The following is an 18910-nucleotide window of genomic DNA, read 5'->3' as shown; positions in this document are numbered from 1 at the left end:
TGGAAAACATACACTATTGGGCAAAACTATGAATTCAGTCTGCCATATATTTTTAGACAAAACTATCCTTTTAAAAACTTAATTGTGACACTAAAAAGGGTAATTCTGAGTAAACATGGTAACGATATTTAAACAGCACGAGATATTACAATATAATTTATGGTAGAAAGTAATTATACAGAAGGAGAAGAATAAACCTGAATATATGCTTTAATTGTCGAATAAATTAAGATAGATTATTAGAATAATCATCAATTTCTTCTATTTGAGTAGACTACACTTGTGCATTAGATTTTGTCATATAAACTCCAGTAACTGGGTTACCAGCCTCATCAAGAACTGAAGTATGATTTTTGACACCACCTGAAGGAACCATATGGAGCATATACAGAGCACTGACAGGAGGAGTGAACTAGAAAGTAATTATGTGACTTTAGCGGCGGGAAGCTTGTGAAATGAAATGAAAATGAAGATTTCAAATTTTGGTAACAAAACTAGTTTGGATAGTTACAAATCTATTAGTGTCGGAATAATACTGATACCATGATGTTATTAGTATCAGATAAAAAATAATTAGGGGTTGTTAAACGTCGCTCCCCTTTTACTAGGCATCGCTCGCATTTTTTTTGGATTTTCCATTTTTACCCTTATCAAATAAATACTCACGACTCACTCCACGACACTCACAACTCTCATACTATCTATCTAAAAAAAATTAAGTAAAATCAAGGAAAAAAAATCCGCAACATTAATCACATTCAATTAGATATGTGTGAATGAATTTGACTATCATATTACTCAATTGATTCAATTAGCTATGTGTGAATAAATTCGTCTTTCATCTCATTCAATTGATTCAATTAGCTATGTGTGAACGAATTTGACTTACATCTCATTCAATTGATTCAATTAGCTATGTGTGAACGAATTTGACTTACATCTCATTCAATTGATTCAATTAGCTATGTGTGAATGAATTCGACTTTCATCTATTTCTATTGATTTAATTATCTATGTGAATAAATTCGTCTTTCATCTCATTCAATTAGCTATGTGTGAATGAATTTGACTTTCATCTCATTCAATTGATTCACTTAGCTATGTGTGAATGAATTCGACTTTCATCTATTTCTATTGATTTAATTATCTATGTGTGAATGAATTTGACTTTCATCTTACTCAATCGATTCAATTAGCATCTCATTCAATTAATTCAATTAGCTATGTGTGAGTGAATTTGACTTTCATCTTACTCAATCGATTCAATTAGTTATGTGTGAATGAATTTGACTTTCATCTCATTCAATTGATTCAATTAGCTATGTGTGAATGAATTTAACTTTCATTTATTTCAATTGATTCAATTAGCTATATGTGAATGAATTTGACTTTCATCTATTGCAATTGATTCAATCATCTCTCTGTAAATAAATTTGACTTTCATCTATTTCAATTGATTCAATTAGCTACGTGTGAATGAATTTGACTTTCATCTATTTCAATTGATTGAATTAGCTCTTTGTGAATGAATTTAACTTTCATCTATTTCAATTGATTCAATTACCTATGTGTGAATGAATTTTACTTTCATCTATTTCAAATTATTCGATTACCTATTTGTGAATGAATTTGACTTTCATCTATTTCAATTGATTCAATCACCTATGTTTTAGTATATTTCACTTTCATCTTAATAAAATGATTCGATTGGCTTTGTTGAATGCATTTAACTATTATATGAACTAATTGGATTTGTTGAATGCATTTAACTTTCACATGATTTAATAAAAATGCATTTGACTTTCATATGATCCATTTGGCTTTGTTGAATGCATTTGACTTTCACTTGATTTAATTACACTTATTGTTGATATGATTTGATCTAATTCAAACATCGGACTACCATACGATCTGATAAGCTTTATTAAAACCATTTGATTCAATTAGCATTGTTTCATGCTTCATGCATTCAACTTTCATTTGATTTAATTACTTAGTTTTCTTTGAATGATCGAATTTAACTTCCGTTTGGTTTCAATAACAATGCGAAACTGGTCCCACATAATATGGTTTATATAACCCAACTAATCTAAATTATATAATTCATTTAATTATTGTTATATGTTTATTAAATCTTTTTGTAAATGTGACATAGGTAGTTTTGCAAATTACAAAGGTTCCTTATCAAAATCAATGCAAAAACTGACGTTTGTTCCTTTTATGATAATGAAAAGTTTGATTATGAAAATTACGTTTTGAAATCTAAATTTGAGTGTTGCTTTGGTTTTAAGACTATAACCAATTTTCTTTTCTTACTTTTCTTAATAATTCATTTAGTAATATGATTTCATTAAGAGGGAAAAATCCCGCCCAAATACCCATTATTGTTACGGGTCAACTCAATTGTACCATCAAGTACAATTATTGTCGTTCAATACACATCACTACCACTTCCAACCTTATAAACCAAATTTTTTACATTTTATACCAACAAACGATAAATTTTATCAAGATTCATTTCATACCAAAAAAGTTGTTATGGAGACTATAAGATCAGCAAGACAATCAAATTCTGCTTTTTTAACAAAATTGGGGTGGAGGGTGTTGAAAGAGCCAGACTCACTGTGGTGAAGGGTGCTGCGATTTAAATACTGCAAGGGCCGTTGTGACATAGATATGTTTGCCCCTACCTCTAACATGTCAAATGTGTGGAGGGGAATCACGGACAATGCTAAGTGGATTAGCAAAGGGTCGGCTGTAGCAATATGCAATGGGAAGAGGACTCTTTTCTGGGATCATTGCTGGGCAACTTTGAAGCCCCTCAGAGACTTGGCTATAGCTCCCATACCTGACAGTATTGATGGGGCTATTGTTGAAGAAATGTGGACAGTTGGGGAAGGCTGGAATTGGGATCTGTTTGCTAATTTCTTACCTCAAAATTCCCTTCACCAGATTGCAGCGCACAAAGTCATTGAAAATCCAGAAATTGAAGATTCAAGGTACTGGAAAGGGTCGAAATCTGGAGCATTTTCTGTCAAACAAGCAATGAAAATTATGAAGAATGATGAATACATTTTGAAGGATCCCAAATGGGATTTAGCCTGGTCTGCTCAGGTTCAGCAAAGGGTCAGGGTTTTTTTATGGTTAATTCTTCATGACAGAGTCTTGTGTAATGCAAATAGAGTCAAAAGACATCTATCAGATGAACCTCGCTGCAATCGCTGCAATACAGATGCAGAGGAAACTCTTATCCATATGTTGCGTGACTGTCCAAGGGCAAAAGAATTATGGTTGTCTGTTGGTGGGGCTGCTTTCTACCCATCTTTCTACACTGGTGATCTGTCATCTTGGATGACATCAAATCTCAAAGCTGAGGGGATTATTCATTCTGAAAAATGGCCAGTTGTATTTGCTCTAACGCTATGGTGGGCTTGGAAATGGCGCAATTGTGAGATCTTTGGACGTGATTCGGATATTCCCTTGAACAAAGGCAATTTTATCAAAGGCAAGGCTGATGAAACGTGGAGTGTCAAGATGGGTGATGGCATTGCTGCTCTGTTTAATCGCCCTGTGATGAAGCAGCAGGTACTGATTCGAGGGCAAGCACCACCTGCTGGGTGGTTTACTTTGAACACAGATGGTGCTGCTCATGGCTCACCTGGGCTTGCTGGTGGTGGTGGGGTGCTTAGGGACTGTCAAGGCAGAGTGATCAAGGGATTCATGGCAAATTTTGGTATATGTACAGCATACAGGGCTGAACTTATGGCAATTAAGATTGGGCTGCAGATGGCAAGCAATTTGGGTGTAAGCAACATAGAAGCTCAGATGGATAACAAGGCCTGCATAGAAGCTATTCAGAATGACCAGATCCTTGGAGGTGAAGGCGTGCATATGCTCCGCAATTGTCGTAATATCATTCGTTCTTTTGGTTGTAATTTTCGTATTTTTCATTGCTTTCGTGAGGGGAATAAAGTAGCTGATAGACTAGCTAATTTAGGGGTGTTTCAAGCTGATAAGTGCCTTTATTTCGAGGTCCCTCCTATTGAGATAAAGGAACTTGTTAGGGAGGACATGTTAGGGGTTACTACTCCTCGCTTTATTGCTTAGTTTCTTTTGTTTTGCTTGGGCTTTGCCCCCTTTTGCACCAAAAAAAAACTTTGTTATGTTGCTGGTATTTCATAAAAGATTGACAAAATAATACTAGACTTCACAATTTCCGAGGTATTGTACTACAAAAGTGGGTGAAAATGTGACATTGTACTGCAAAAGTGGATGACAAAAGGCAAGGCAAAACTTTCTTATTTCTTTCTTTTGGGGTCTCGTGACTTTTTTATTTTTACAATTTCATTTTCCTTTTCTATTTTACATCTTTTTTTTTTATTTATAGATTAGTCCCCCTACTAGACAGTGGTAGATGTAGAATATTTAGTGTGGAGGGGCACTAAATTAAAAATGCTTGTATAAGGGCTTGAACCTAAGATTTTTAGTCCAAACTCAATGCATTACCACTATGACAAAACTAATTTAATGATATTTATTGCATTAAAATTGTATTTAACTTATAACTTTACACATTTACTAAAATAAATAAAAATTTGGGAGGGCTGGTGCCACTCAGGTCCCTACATAGATCCCAATGCTACTAGAGACATTATTGTATCTAGTTGCTAGATGCTAAGAAGCTCACATTCCTTCTTGAAGTCTTAGAAGATACAATCTCATTAAATGAGTCAGGGAAAAGATAAAAAAAAGGAGGGACTAGTAGGCTACTAAACAGCTATATGCATGCAGCTACATATTTGCAAACCATAAAGTTTAGCTTATAATGTTAAAATGTGGGTGTAGATCCATAATTTGGGGGATTTTGTGATATTTCATATTTGGACTATCTGAAATGAGTCACATTCACCATGTACCATGAGGACTACTCAAAATCATTTATTACCAATGGTTATTACCCAAACGAAGTTGCACACAAATAGCTATTACGTACAGTGAAAAGATTTTTGGAGAATTCCCATATTTGTGCAAGTTGACTTGGTCCAAATGTTCTCAAGGAGGAGTATATCAATTTCTAAATTTAAATACGTAGTACTTAACTACTACGTATTATAATCATTGTTGAAAATATTTATATAATTATTATGATAAAAATGTGGAACGACTATTTTTAACATTTTATTGTATTTATTTTATTAATTAGAGTACAAATGTGATAAATGTAACCCAATTTTAATAAATATTATTTGATATTTAAGAGTTTGAGTTTATTGTATTTATTTTATTATGATAAAAAGTTGGAGCGACTATTTTTAAGAGTTTATTGTATTTATTTTATTTATTTAGTAGAGAAAAATGAGTACAAGACAAGTCCAATGCGTTCTTGCCAATATTAATTTTATTTAAGCAAGCTAAATTCCAAATATAGCTCAGTCACGAAAGCAATTTAAACGTGTACGTACTCTGTATAATTGGTTCCCCAAAGAAAGACAACATTAAATCGTTAGAGGATGAGGATGTAAAAAAGCACTTCTGGATGGCTCACGAGCTTAAATGGTTTGGATATACCATGCCAAATAGGAAGGTTAACGAGAAAGTGTAGTTACCCCTTTAGTACTTATTTTGGGTTCTCAATATGCACAGTCCAAAAACAAATATGCTTCTACTAAACAAGCTTAACTATCAGTCATCTATGCACATAAAAAAGGGAGCATCAACTTACAAATTTTGAACGTGCTTATTAAAAAAAAAAAAAAAAAAAAAAAAAAAAAAAAAAGCCTTAGAAACTTATGATCAAGGGTATCAAATATTCAACCCAATAACATCATAATCAACATCACTATTTATTATCAAACCAATGATTCTGTACTCCATACATTGTAGTACGCCATTCTTCACGACCTAGTGTGGCTTTTTCTACACTAAGCTTCTGCAACCTACATTCCTGCTTCATAAGCTATGTTTCTCCACCTGAATTGTAGTTTATGTTTAAAAGGTGTAGGATGGTAACAAAAGTAACTAACCTGACGCTTCTGATTTTCAACCAATGATTTGTGCCTTGTACCCTTTGGCCTTCCTCGACGCTTTTTCTTAATAAGAGGGTCTTTGATAATAGGATCCATTGCAGTTGGGCATATTTCTGTAGGCTCTGACATAGGGTTCCGGACTGATGAGTTAGTGAGAGTGAACTAAGCACAGGTTTATCTTCTTCACGCTTCTTGTCCCTACACTTATTCACAGCTATTTGGAGTTTTGATAGTGCCTCAATCACCATTTGAACGGTTTGATCGTTTACCTTACAAGCAGTTTCGCACAACGGCTCAAATTTTCCCATCATCTTGTCAAACCTCTTGACGTGCTCCGTGTCTCCGGGATCATGGTATGCCACCTTTACCCTAGTATGCTTCCGGGGTATGTCCTTCCTCCATCGGGATACTATGTACTTATCAGGGAGAACCTCCACCAAGTTCTCATCAAGAACCCTAATGGTGTGTTTGCAAAGAATGTCGTGTGTTTCAAACTTTCTACAATCACATTGAACCTCTTTTGTCAATGGAAAATACAACACTTTGTAGATTCTTCGGCGATTTGTAATAACCTCCTCACTTGCCCCTGGAGGTACAATCCAAACACGATCCACCAGCCAATATTGTGTAAGGTTTTCAGACAAAACCCTCTCCTCTCGAACACTGCAGTACATCATCCTTGAACACTCTGTTTGAATTTCTTGAAACTTGTTGTCGGTGTATATCTTTTGGAATTTTTTTTCAACTTTGAACCCACTGACTAACCTCCTCAAGTACTTCGAGCAACGGTCATCTGCACTGATCTCATCTTTAACACGTTTGTCCAACGCCATGGTATACTGTCTAGGGAACTCATGTAGTTTGGTTTTCTGGTTAACGAATCCATCAAAAAACCGATTGATGCTCTCTACCCTTTGCGTGGTCTTCATACCATCCCAAAAATACTCCTTCATGTACGCAGGCACCCATGTGACTCTCCTTGTGAAGGCTTTCAAGCCATTCATTACCCTCCAAATTATACTCAGATATAAGTGCTGCCCATCTCTCGTGGAACTCTTCAGGGGTAAAACTTTCATAAACAACCTCTTTCAGAGGGTTGAGGAATTCTTCGTAACTAGACACAAAATTCAGAACACAAAATTCAGACAACACAAATTCAACATAAGGGGGTGCTATTGTCTAATAAAAGACAAGACAGAATCAACCTGACTATAACAGACAACCAATTACCCAATTTAAAGAACAAAATGGCAGCAACACAGTCCCCTATCAACCAATTTAACGTACAAAATGGCAGCCACACATTGACCAATCAACCAATTCAAAGAGCTTAAATGGCACCCACACAGTCACCAATCAACAAATTATAAGATCCGTTAAAAGGCAATCAACCAATAGGGAATAATAGGAAAAAATTAATTTTTACCAGGGATGGCATAAACTGTTAAAAGGCATCACATCATGGGGGTGCAACATAGATCATGGGGAGGATCAAAGGGAGAAGGAACACATATTGGGAACAAGAACAAAATTGAAGCAATATCAGACTAAACCTGACAGACAACGGACAACCAATTCGTAGAACAAAACGGGAACCACACAGTGAAAGAGGGTTCGGAAACACTAACCGTGCACACTTGCCAAGTTTATCAGGAATCTTGCTCATTATATGCCATATGCACCAACGATGAATGGTGTCTGGCATGACTTCAGCTAGGGGCTTCCGCATGGCTGTCGCTTGGTCCGTCAAAATGGCATTCGGAGCTCGGTTGTTCATGCATGCTAGCCACTGTCGAAATATCCATGAAAATGTGTCACAATCTTCATGTGATACAAGAGCACACCCCAACAACAACGATTGGCCATGGTGGTTCACACCAACAAAGTTAGCAAATGGAAGCTCGTATTGATTGGTTAGATAGGTAGCGTCAAAACAAACCACCTCACCAAAGTCCTCATACGCTACCCTACTCCTTACGTCCACCCACAACACGTCTTTAAGTCTCCCATCTTCATCCAAGCGTTGGGCATGGAAGAAGTTTTGGTTGCCGGTTTGCATTTTTTCAAAATACTCCATCATTGCAACCGCGTCACCGCCGACCATCTTCAATTGCTTAGCCTTATACACCTCATGTTGTAAATCTTTTACTGTGAACGGCATGTTGCCACCTTTTCGCTCGGTCGCCATACACCCATGAATTTGAGATATCGGTACACCTTGTTCATAGTAATCCATCAATTTCTTTTTCACTTTCGAGGTAATGTGCTTTACACGGTACTCCTTCACAAGCTTTGCTTGTGATGGATCTACCAAGTGATTATGCTCCAAATGCACCCTCTTTAACACCCATCCATCCTTAGTTACTCTAGCATAAATCCGGGCCTCACATTCACACTTTTTGGAAGTCCTCTTTGCCCTACTTAACTCATCCTCACATACAATTCCTTCAACTAATCCACCAGAACCATCAACCCCCATTGCTTTTGCCCTTTTCTTCGCTTCCCTCCTAGCCCGCATGTCGGGTTTTCCCCAGCACTCACACTTCCATGTGGTTGCTATTCTTTCAGTCTTGTCCAAAGAATTTACAGCCTGAACCCTTGTCACTCCAAACCCGAACTGCTCAGCATACTCCTTATAGTAGGCTTCCACTTCTTGCCAAGATCGAAATACCATCCCAACCTTAGGCTCCTCAACAGCCACTACAGTCATTTGGTTGCTACCAACAACCGTGTGTGTCGTGTGAACTGTTTTCATGGGGGATAAATACATCACATGGCCACTGGCGTCAGTGTTAACACACACATCATCTTCGAACTCTATTTCTTTTATGCCATCCCCATCCTCCACATCGACACTACTCCTAAACTTAACTCCGCTGCCCTGATCAACAACAACAACATCCTCACTTCTCCTTAGCAATTCTATTTCCATGTCCTCTAAAAAATCGGTCATTACACCCTGTTTCCACCAAACCATTTTTCAGAAACAACACTTGAACAGAATATTCATCACATAATTCACCACATTTGACAAGCAGTGTCACAATAACACAACCAACTAAGATTAGTCTCAAAAATAAATCAACCCATTATTAAAAAAAAAAAACCAATTTACACAAATTATTAAAGAACCAATAGTCCATATATACTCCACCAACACTAATATTAAGCAAAACAACAACAACAAATTGACTTAACATAATCCTCCTCAGTTGAATCCATAAACAGAATTAGCAAAATCAACAACAAATAATTAACATAATCACCTATCCTTAGCACAAACCACAATTGATAATATTTAATAGTTTGACTCAAATGCCTTGTGAGAACAAATTTTGTTTCACGTGGAGGTATTTTTTTGAATAAATCAACAACTTTTTCATTATTGGAGTTCTACAGTTTCCCATAAAGGAGGGTGCCCTAGAATCTTATGGCGAGAAACAAATTTTATTTCTCACATGACATTTTTGTAAATAAATCAACAACTTCATTCAAATGTGGAGCTCACAATAATGAAAAAGTTGTTGATTAATTCACGAAAATACCCCCATGAGAAACAAATTTCATTTCTCACCATGAGAAACAAGGATTTTCCATAAAGTTGTTGATTTATTTACGAAAAATGCAATGTGAGACACAAATTTGATTTCTAACTATGAGAAACTGGGGCATTCGCTCAAACAATTGATAATGGAAATTTGTCAAAATACACTTACCTTTGCTCCTTGCAAGAATCGCTACGTGGACTATTGATTCCGCGCCCTTTAGGTTATTTTGAAGCTGTGTATTGCCTTCAAGTCCTTGGATCATATTGCTGATCAATTTATCCTCACTCGTACTCCAATATTTTATAGCGAGAAACAAAGGACAGATATTGTCCTTGTTTAAGCAATATGCTGCTTGTGAACACTTTTCATACAAGTATTTGGCAAGTTTCCTATGGTTATACAGCACCGTACCGCAACATGCAATGCTGTGTTTCCATCAATATTCGGCCTTATACATATACGATCTGAAGGGATAGATGGCGACCATTGAAAAAGACCTTTAAGGGACTGGAAATTACCAACCTTAACAGCTGAATGAATCGGAAGGTCACCTTTCTTGTTGGCTTGGTACATGAGAGTAGTACAACCATGTCCTTGAAGGAGATCGTGAATTAGTTGGGTACTATCCATACAAGCTGCAATATGAAGAACATTTTCCCCCTCATCAGGGGTTAGAAGGTCCTTAAGTTGAACTGTTGAAGCCTTCTAACTGATTCAAAAACTCGATTTATCTCTCGTTTAGCCAAGTGTAGATGCAAATTACCATTGATAGGAAACAACTTTATATCATTTGTAGCTTTATCTAGCATCAAATTTAGCTTCATAACCACTCTTTTGCTTGTATCATCTACAAACGTTAATTCTTTTGCCAAATCATTTGCCATTAACCCTACTTCCTTGTTCAGTAATCCAACATTGACCCCTTCATTTTGGATAAGAAGTTCAACCACTTCAACATGCTTGGAAAGAGTAGCCAAATGCAAAGGAGTGTTACCATCATCGTCGTTTTGATTGAGTAAAGGGTCTACATCTGATAAACTAAGCACATAAGAGACCAATTTTGAGTCACCTATTAATATTGCCAAATGTAGAATATTTTGGCCTCTTCCATTAAGCAGAAATCTTGAGCTACTTAGTAGCCCTATGATACTAATATGACCTCCATGTACCGCCTGGTGAATTGGAAAGGATTTGTCTTTGTTGCATATAAAGGTGCTATTAGGGACTTTCATGTCAAAAATCTGAACCTTTTCTAGATAACCTTTAAAAGTTGCATAAGATAGAGGTGTCAACCCTTCTTCATTCACTAAATTGATAAGCTTTCCATCATCATAGAGAAGTAGGTGCTCCAACATTTCTGCAATTGTTGTAAATTTTAAATATATATCCAGTTATGTAATGTTTCACACAATATTAGACTAAGTGATAATTTTTGTTTAAATCCAAATGAAAAACGGCTTTTAACATATTTTTACAAAAATAAAAAAGAATACTACATGCTTCTCCTTGACTACACTTGTTCTAGGTACCATTATTTTGAAATGGTTTTGATGGGAGATTGGGAATTAATTTTTCTACATATTACGAAATTTTTAGGAGTTCAACTTATATAGTCAAATAGCAAATAAACAATTATACACATGGTAGCATGCATTAGATTACGGAAAATGGAGGAGTGGTATAGAAGAGGATGATCAATGGTGGAATTTCAAAATTAACAAAATTTTTGTAGTCATTGCAAAAGTGTCCTTAACTTCGTAGGCATACCTGTCTTTTGGGCGGATACAACAGCATGTAATACCGACTGGCCTTTTGTCAAACAATTGAGTGCATCTTGTCTGAATGGCTGCAATTTTTGTAGCATGTGTTGTACAAGATCAGCAAGCTCTTTCACGACGGCCAAATACAAAGGACAAATTCCCTCAATATTCATGGCATACGCCGCAGGAGGATACAAGTCAACCAACTCCCTTGCCTGCTTGACTTCTTCATCATCATACACTTCCAAGGCAGTGTGAAGGGCGGTGTTCCCTTCAACATCGCTCCACTCTAATACCTGATGAACTACAACGTCGATGCCTGATGCCTTCTGTTGCTGTAACCAGCTCGCGAGGGCATCAACAACAGCAACGTTCATTCTACCAGTCTTGATTGCCGTGTGAATGGGGAGATCACCTTGAGAATTCCCCTGCACCATTAATTCTGGCCATTGTATAAGAATGTCATTCACCAACTCTACTTCACCGGAGCTACAAGCAATGTGAAGAACAGTGTTGTTGTCACGTGCACACCGAAGCTCAAGAACATCAACTTGACTACTCGATACGACTCTGTTGAACCCAATAACATCCCCGGTGACTAGCAGTTGGTAAAGCTCGGTGTCAATAAGAGTATTACCATCACTGCCTCCATAATTTGACATGGGTGAAATTTGGATCGATTAACAGGTTTTTTTTTTTTTTTTTTTGGGGGGGAATTGTATGTACAATATACTGATTACACTTAAGCTCAAATATATCAATGTCTTAAATCTTGACTAAGAAAGTCGTTGGGACCATGTAAGAGATAATGCATTTGCCTCCCTACAATTTAGATAGAAAAGGTATTAAAAGACAATGCTAGAAACACCCTCGCCCATCCCAAACCCTTATCATTTGTTTTTGGACATACCAGGTACGGACTACGGAGACACGGAGTATTTAATACCACATACTACCTCCGTTATAGGTTATGTGTAATGATTTGACATAAAACAGAGAGGAAAAATGTCTAATTATTACACATAACCTATAACGGAGGTAGTATTTTAAACATTGACTTGAATTAATTTTCTTTAGGAAATTTTGCTAAAAATCATCATAAAATTTGTTTAAATCAATCTTATAATTTTTTTTTATTTTTGTTTTTTGTCAAAACACACCTATTTTAAATTTTTTTGTAAAGTCCCCCTACTTCCCGGATACCAACCTTTGACTGCAATTCCTTGCGTTGAGTTGCACGTGCAAGTCACGTGACACACTAAACTCAGCTCCCCCCCTCCCCTTTCTTTCCTGTTCCCAGTTCTGCTGTAACTAACTTGTCAGGGAATCAACGGCAATGGTAAAAATGTCATGGACAAACTCTAACTTTCAAGAGCTAGAACCGATGTGAAGAACAGCATTCTTGTTCCTAGCAGTAGCAGTCGACTCGCCTACTCTGCATGACTAGTAGCTTGACAGTTCGGCATCAATAAGAGCATTACCATCACTAACAGCTGATTACTGGTATCCAAGGACCCATTTGTATGTATGAAACAAGATTCCATTTGTATTAGAATTAGAATCTAAAAGTATTCAAACATGAACAACAAAAAGAAATACAGAGCGTAGTTTTTGGAAGAATCATAATATGACAATAAGAAGTTTGAAAAATAAATACAAGAGTTGGAATAGACATACAACTACACAATTACAAGTTGGCGGAGGTTAAAAAAGACATCAGCAAAAGAGGATTGGATGTACAAGAATACAAGAAACGCTGCACATAAATCAAACATCAGTAATCAAATATCAACCAATGCATTATGTTAAGTGTTAACATCATCGGAAATTATCAAATCCTGCCATCTTAGTTAAGTTAGCAGTGGATAGCTCATTCAGAGGTGCTCGCAACGCTGTCAGCCATCTTTGTACACTGTTTTGTCTCCTGTTCTGAGCCCTCTGCAATTCAAAATATCAAGGCTAACGATATGCAGGACTGATATAATGCCTTAAACGAGAAATGAAAGCATTGAACACGCAACTATATGTTTTTATGAAGTCTTTATCTTTCATCATATCATGTGCTACTCGTGCTGGACTGGATGTCCTACAGACTTATCTTTGGAAGACAGAAATTTTTTTTGATTTGGTTAGTAAATGGCTAAATATCAACTTAGGTCACTTAACTTGCTCCTCTTTTTTGGTATGAATGAGTAAAGAAAGTGTGATTCTGGCTTGTGTTTCTAGTATAAATATCTACTCCTCAGTCTTTGTATTGCTAGGCAAATGCATGTGCTAAAAAAATGCAAAGCATGTATGTAAATATATTGTATAAAATCTGATCTGAAATGTTAAGTTCAAATAAATTTATGAGATCCAACAAGCTCAAATTAGTGTTTAGGTAAAAAGAACGAAGTCTCAAGCAATACAGAACTAGAGACAGAAAGACTCCACCTGTCAATTGATCATAGCGAGATACAATGTGCTTTGCATAGGGGACTTTTTTCAAAACAGGAAGATGTAATCGTATACAATTCTGCAATGTCTCCTTTTGCTTCTCAGAGCCAATCTCGAAAATCTTCTGAACCACATAATTTGCAAATTGGTCTTTCATCATCATCTGAATAAAACAGTTCAAAAAAAGATGAGGAACCAAAGGGAGGCAATATTGCCATAATAAAACATCCAAAGAAACCCTGATTAATTCAGATTACTGTAATCCACAAGAAATTACTCGAGCACTTAACAAAGCGCTTGGACTCTATAACCACACCAAAAGCACAATATTTACAAATTTGGTGTATTACACATACGAAGTTAAATTTGTCACACAGGGAGCAAAAATCTCACAGTACTAGACCAATTCTCTGCATCAGGTGTCAGCTTTCAGAGTTATGAACATATATCTCGCAAACTTACCAATAGTGCCTCATTGTTGTCAGACTGTGCAATGATTTCCTCAATTATGAGATTTCTCTCTGAATCGCTGCCAAATTTTATGCATTTTTCAGCAACATTGGACGCGAACTTATGCTGACTCAACTGTACAAATCGACCAGTCAACTTATGTATAATTTGGCTTCTTTGATGGGGCTTTCCCATTTCCATAACATGCTGCAAGGGAGTCAAAGTTGATCAAATTTATAAAATTGCAGGATATTATTGAAGAGTAATATTATAAAGCTTACAAGCTTCTCCAAAGGAACTTTAATAGCGGTAACTGTCAGTACCTGAGTGACATAGTTGCCATACGGGTCATGAGCAAGGGTCGAAGTAGATTTAAGGACTTCATCAACCATCCACTGACTTATCTGCTCATCTGAGCAATGCTCCAGAACTCTCTACACAAATAATAAAAATAAATACCTTATATGGAATTTCAACATAACATCCATACAGCTGAAATTCAAAGATACCTGGATGACACGACAACCATATGGGTGACATGAAAGTGTTGCAACTTGACCAATAAATGAAGAAATGATGAATTTGATTTTCTCAGTTGGGACGAATTCAATACATTTCTGTATCACATGGTTTCCATTTTGGTCATGCACACATTTCATAACATGCCCATCAAGCTCCTTCATAAGCTCCACTTTCTGATCAAGCTCGATTACTTCCAGTGCCTACAGAAAATTTTCAGGGGGAAAATGGTTTTAAAGGGACAACAGTAAAATAATATTGGTTAACAAAAATGCCCTTTAACTAAGATTTCCTGCATGGCCATTGTCTTATATTTTATTTATTTACTTTCATCCTCTGCCTGGCTTCTTCTTAATTTTTAACTTGTACATTTATGAACGAAAAGGAAAAGAAAGGTGCATATGAAACATGCATATAAGATAAGAAAGGCTCTAGAACTCCTTGTATAACAAATGACACTTTCACTCATGGTAGAGACAATATAGAAGAACAAAGTTTTAACTTCCTTCTACATTTGTAGAAAACAGAAATTATAATCATTCTCTGAACTTAAAACTTCATATAGATGAGCACACAATAAAAAAAAAAAAAAATTAAAAATTGATTAATTTACCTTTTGGATCACACGACAGCCATACATTTGCAAACTTAAGGTCAAAACCTGTCCAGTAAGTTGCTGGCCAAGCTTTCTCCTCTGCTCAACAGTTCCATGCTCGAAAAACTGTATTAAAATGAAACACAATTCAGAAGTTTAAGAAATCCAACCACAATTTATTAAACATGCAAAGACTTATTTGAAGACATAGAGGTGTTAAAAGTTCACCTTTTGAACAACATAATTTCCAAATACATCAGTCATTAATTTAGCAACTTGTGGAAGAACTTCTTTAAAGACAGATTCCTTCTCATCACTGCCACAGCTTTCTAGCTTTTGTTGAATAAAACGACTACCATGTTGATCAGTGCTGCAGGTTAATAGCCAGCCATGTCAATTAAATGGAGACCTAATTGTGCCAAAAACAAGGAAGCATATGAAAAGATGTTCTAAAAGCCTACCTAAACTCGACAATCTGGCCAGAAATTTCAGACAATTCAAGAATCCTAGAGCTGTTGGATTTAAGCAATTCAAGAAAAGAAGGCCGTTTAGCATTATTATCAATACTGTTTCTATCAGAACTCTCAGGTCCACCTTGTCTTTTCCATCCAGGATATGCAGCTGTACTTTTTGATGACTGTTGTGAAACACTCACATCATTTCCTAGCCCGTGTTGAATAATCCTAGGTACAGAAGATCCTGGTAATGTAGGAGGCACTTGAAATTGTGGTTCTCCTAAGCTTGGAGGATATCCATAAGAGTTGAATCTAAGCTGAGTCCCAGTTATTAGAGGAAATAAGCTCGGTATGTTTATTGCAGGATGATTTAGTCCCCTGCCACCTATTGAAGATGCACTTGCAACAGTGTCTCTTTGTGATGCAAGTGCATCAATCTGACTCTGAACAGCACTTTTATGAGCATTCTCATAGAGTTGTTGAAAGCTTTGTCCTTGAGCAGGACCACCAAAAGAAGGCCGTAGCACTTGACTTGCATATGGGTTCATTTCGCCAAGTAAAGCCTCCACTGATTGCTTAAAGAAGCCAGGCTTCCCATATGTATCAATTGGCATTGGAAATGCATTGCCCTGAACATAACTGCCAAAATGAGGAGGTAAAGTAGTGTTAGCACTTAATCCACTCAGAGCAAGTGGTGGACTAGGGAATCCTGGCTGTGGTACACTTGGGTAAAAAAGGTTTCCTGAATTCATATGGGCAGCTGTTGATGCATATAATGGTGGTACCAGTCCTGTGTTATGCATGAATGCCTGATGCAGTGGTAGTGGCTTCTGATGAGCAGCATACATTCCTCGGGGAACAGCGTAAGCTTGGAATCCAGATATCTGGTATGGTGCGCCTTGTGAAGGATGAGGATGAAGCTTATTCTCATCAAGCAAATGGAGATAGTCAAGTCTCTTTTGGTCTTCCTCTCTCATTATTTCGCCTGAAACATCCAACAATTTCATTCTTGACTCTACTACAGAAACTTCAGACCCAATATTACTTTGGATAGACACATTATCCTCTAAATCAGCAGTTCTGCAGTAAGAAACAGTTGATACAGAGGGATTGATAGAAGAGCTCATGGTACTATGCTCATCATCAGTGTTTGAAACTCTGACATTGTCATGATCACTTCCTTCTTTAATAGTTGTACTAGATGCAGAAGATGGAGCCTGAACAAAGTCTCCCTAAACCACAAGAAAAGAGAAAAACCATGAGTACTATATGAAATTTGACACTAAAGCTACTAGGTAATACTCTGTATCAGAAATACAAAAGCTCCTCAAAACCTATTTACAAGAAATAGATATTCCACACAATGATCCTAACTGATGCGTTCATATATGCAAAATTATAAACAGTGACTTCAATCAGAGACTTTAGTATGGCCAAGTTACAAGTTACAAACCTCCTTTAGATCACCACTGCTTCCATTATGGCCAACTTCTGATGTCATCTTTGTACCATCCACAAAATTCCCCTGATCACCAGATATTTCGTGTGGTGAATTTGCTTCCTCAGGCTCCTCCTTGTGAGCTGCCAGAAAACCTTCCCTTGCAGAAACTTTTTTACCAACAAAACTTTCCATATGTTGCACCAGACGACGATTCTCTCGTGATATTAGAGGAGGAGGTAGCCTCGGGTTTAAGTTAACATTAGCATAGTAATATTGAATGTATGCTGGATCAGTTCGCATTTGTTCTTCAGGCTCACAGTCCAAAAACTCGTTGCTAGAGCTGGTCAAACTCGAATTTTGTTGATCCATAAAAGCCTGAAAGCCAACAATTGAACCCTCAATAGTAGGTGGAGCACTACCACTTCTACTAGGCATCATGCGAGTTTGTTCTTTGCGAACAATAGTCTCTTGTAAAACTTTACCTACGCCTTCATGACCAGCAACATTACTGAAAGGTGAAGAAAACAATCCAGAACCAGTAGCAGGTAGCCACTTTTTGGACTCATCACTGTCTAACATCCTGATTGGACTCTCAGTTGTCATCCTTCCTTGAGTTAAAGGTCAGCTTCTTCACCCTCAGAGACTCTAGTTTCAACGCTGCAGCCGGTAACCCTTTATAGCACACGGTCTGTTAATCACAAATAGTTAACATACAGCTTGTTAGATATATATCAACCCCATATTCCAAGAATGATTAGTAGCCTATGGATGACATACAGAATGTGGTAGTCAGTAGCCTAACATTCAAGAGCAAAACAATATGGCAACTGAAGAAGACAAATGTACAGCTTAAGAAAACAGAATGATTGTTGACTGGTGCGAATTCAGAAAACGAGGACTAATTACAAGCAGATTCTTTTCAAATTATACATGAAAATGGAACAAAATACTTGTATCAAGTATACAGATGTGTTGTAGAAACCCGAGCACCCGACATGAAGAGGTCAATCAGCTTCCAAGAACAACACCCTCCATCTCAAAATAGATGTCCCAATTGATTAAAACACACTGAAAGTAACATTTCATTTGCTTTATTGTAAATCAAGGTTCTTAATTTTGTCACCCCTCTCCTCTCTCAAGCTTTTGGATTAAAACTTAAAGAGTTACTTTCTCCCATTCTAAATTAATTGTCTTACTTGTCATTGCTTCAAAATTACACACCACCTTTGACATTATAAATTTTAAGTAATAAAGTATACAATGCACCCCCCCCCCCCCCCAATTATAAGGCATGCTCCCAATTAGTCAAATACCTCCTTGAGCTATCTTCTATCTATAGTTCTACAGGGGATATAAAATGTTAAGTCCTTAATTCCATTAAGGATTATATCATGCTCCGAGGTGCACCTAATTATATACATTGTTGAATTTCAAACCTAAGTCTAAAGAAATAAACCCGCCCCCACCCCTACCCCGGCCCCCCAAGACTTTACCCGCTAAGGTTGCTAAAATGTTACAATCATTTTACAATTCCAGCATCATAAGTATTTACAAAGCTCACCATACACATACTGACATACACCAGTAAGATTCCAACATCAGTAAATAAACAAAATACTAGTAATACAAATGGCCAACAATAAGTAAAAAACACAGATTTATATCCAAAAAAAAAAAACT

At 36.7% G+C, this 18910-nt stretch overlaps 3 protein-coding genes across 6 annotated transcripts; all 3 read right to left on the bottom strand.

The window, feature by feature from the left end:
* Nucleotides 1-5936: 5936 nt before the first annotated feature.
* LOC110726643 (protein FAR1-RELATED SEQUENCE 6-like) lies at nucleotides 5937-6859 on the bottom strand. Its single transcript, XM_021906114.1, has 2 exons — nucleotides 6024-6859; nucleotides 5937-5970 (listed from the first exon to the last, which is right to left on the bottom strand). The coding sequence occupies exons 1-2, from the start codon at nucleotides 6857-6859 to the stop codon at nucleotides 5937-5939; spliced, it is 870 nt and encodes a 289-aa protein (XP_021761806.1).
* A 22-nt stretch (nucleotides 6860-6881) lies between these two features.
* Nucleotides 6882-12346, bottom strand: LOC110726757 (protein FAR-RED IMPAIRED RESPONSE 1-like). 3 transcript variants are annotated; one of them, XM_021906257.1, is made up of 3 exons: nucleotides 9743-9930; nucleotides 7655-8985; nucleotides 6882-7140 (listed from the first exon to the last, which is right to left on the bottom strand). In XM_021906257.1, exons 2-3 carry the CDS (start codon nucleotides 8977-8979, stop codon nucleotides 6912-6914), a joined length of 1554 nt encoding a protein of 517 aa, XP_021761949.1. In that variant the 5' UTR covers nucleotides 8980-8985; nucleotides 9743-9930; the 3' UTR covers nucleotides 6882-6911. The 3 variants fall into 3 exon arrangements, 2 of the variants coding, with proteins under 2 accessions (XP_021761949.1, XP_021761947.1); XR_002512402.1 differs by lacking the exon at nucleotides 6882-7140 and adding an exon at nucleotides 11342-12346 and having other exon boundaries at nucleotides 8857-8985; nucleotides 9743-10931; XM_021906255.1 differs by lacking the exon at nucleotides 9743-9930 and having other exon boundaries at nucleotides 7655-9732.
* A 596-nt stretch (nucleotides 12347-12942) lies between these two features.
* Nucleotides 12943-17914, bottom strand: LOC110726756 (pumilio homolog 5-like). Of its 2 annotated transcripts, XM_021906254.1 has the most exons (9): nucleotides 17243-17914; nucleotides 15796-17021; nucleotides 15563-15704; nucleotides 15353-15460; nucleotides 14730-14942; nucleotides 14544-14654; nucleotides 14233-14427; nucleotides 13768-13933; nucleotides 12943-13272 (listed from the first exon to the last, which is right to left on the bottom strand). In XM_021906254.1, exons 1-9 carry the CDS (start codon nucleotides 17831-17833, stop codon nucleotides 13205-13207), a joined length of 2820 nt encoding a protein of 939 aa, XP_021761946.1. In that variant the 5' UTR covers nucleotides 17834-17914; the 3' UTR covers nucleotides 12943-13204. The 2 variants fall into 2 exon arrangements, with proteins under 2 accessions (XP_021761946.1, XP_021761945.1); XM_021906253.1 differs by having other exon boundaries at nucleotides 12943-13933.
* Nucleotides 17915-18910: the final 996 nt, after the last annotated feature.

The sequence above is a fragment of the Chenopodium quinoa genome, unplaced genomic scaffold, assembly GCF_001683475.1.
Source record: "Chenopodium quinoa cultivar QQ74 unplaced genomic scaffold, ASM168347v1, whole genome shotgun sequence".
NCBI classification, from domain to species: Eukaryota; Viridiplantae; Streptophyta; class Magnoliopsida; order Caryophyllales; family Amaranthaceae; genus Chenopodium; species Chenopodium quinoa.
The sequence above is the reverse complement of the archived record's forward strand: the minus strand, read 5'-3'. Positions and strand labels throughout refer to the sequence as shown.

What these genes read in the sequence shown, in the direction of transcription:
- LOC110726643 (XM_021906114.1), bottom strand. Translation starts at nt 6,859, where the DNA reads ATGGCGTTGGACAAACGTGTTAAAGATGAGATCAGTGCAGATGACCGT. An exon ending in TTGAAAATCAGAAGCGTCAG is followed by an intron (nt 5,971 to 6,023) that starts GTTAGTTACTTT and finishes ACTACAATTCAG; the next exon opens with GTGGAGAAACATAGCTTATG.
- LOC110726757 (XM_021906255.1), bottom strand. Translation starts at nt 9,003, where the DNA reads ATGGTTTGGTGGAAACAGGGTGTAATGACCGATTTTTTAGAGGACATG. An exon ending in AAACTTGGCAAGTGTGCACG is followed by an intron (nt 7,141 to 7,654) that starts GTTAGTGTTTCC and finishes TTTTGTGTCTAG; the next exon opens with TTACGAAGAATTCCTCAACC.
- LOC110726756 (XM_021906253.1), bottom strand. Translation starts at nt 17,833, where the DNA reads ATGACAACTGAGAGTCCAATCAGGATGTTAGACAGTGATGAGTCCAAA. An exon ending in GAAATTATGTTGTTCAAAAG is followed by an intron (nt 15,461 to 15,562) that starts GTGAACTTTTAA and finishes ATTTTAATACAG; the next exon opens with TTTTTCGAGCATGGAACTGT. An exon ending in ATGGTTGTCGTGTCATCCAG is followed by an intron (nt 14,655 to 14,729) that starts GTATCTTTGAAT and finishes TTATTTGTGTAG; the next exon opens with AGAGTTCTGGAGCATTGCTC.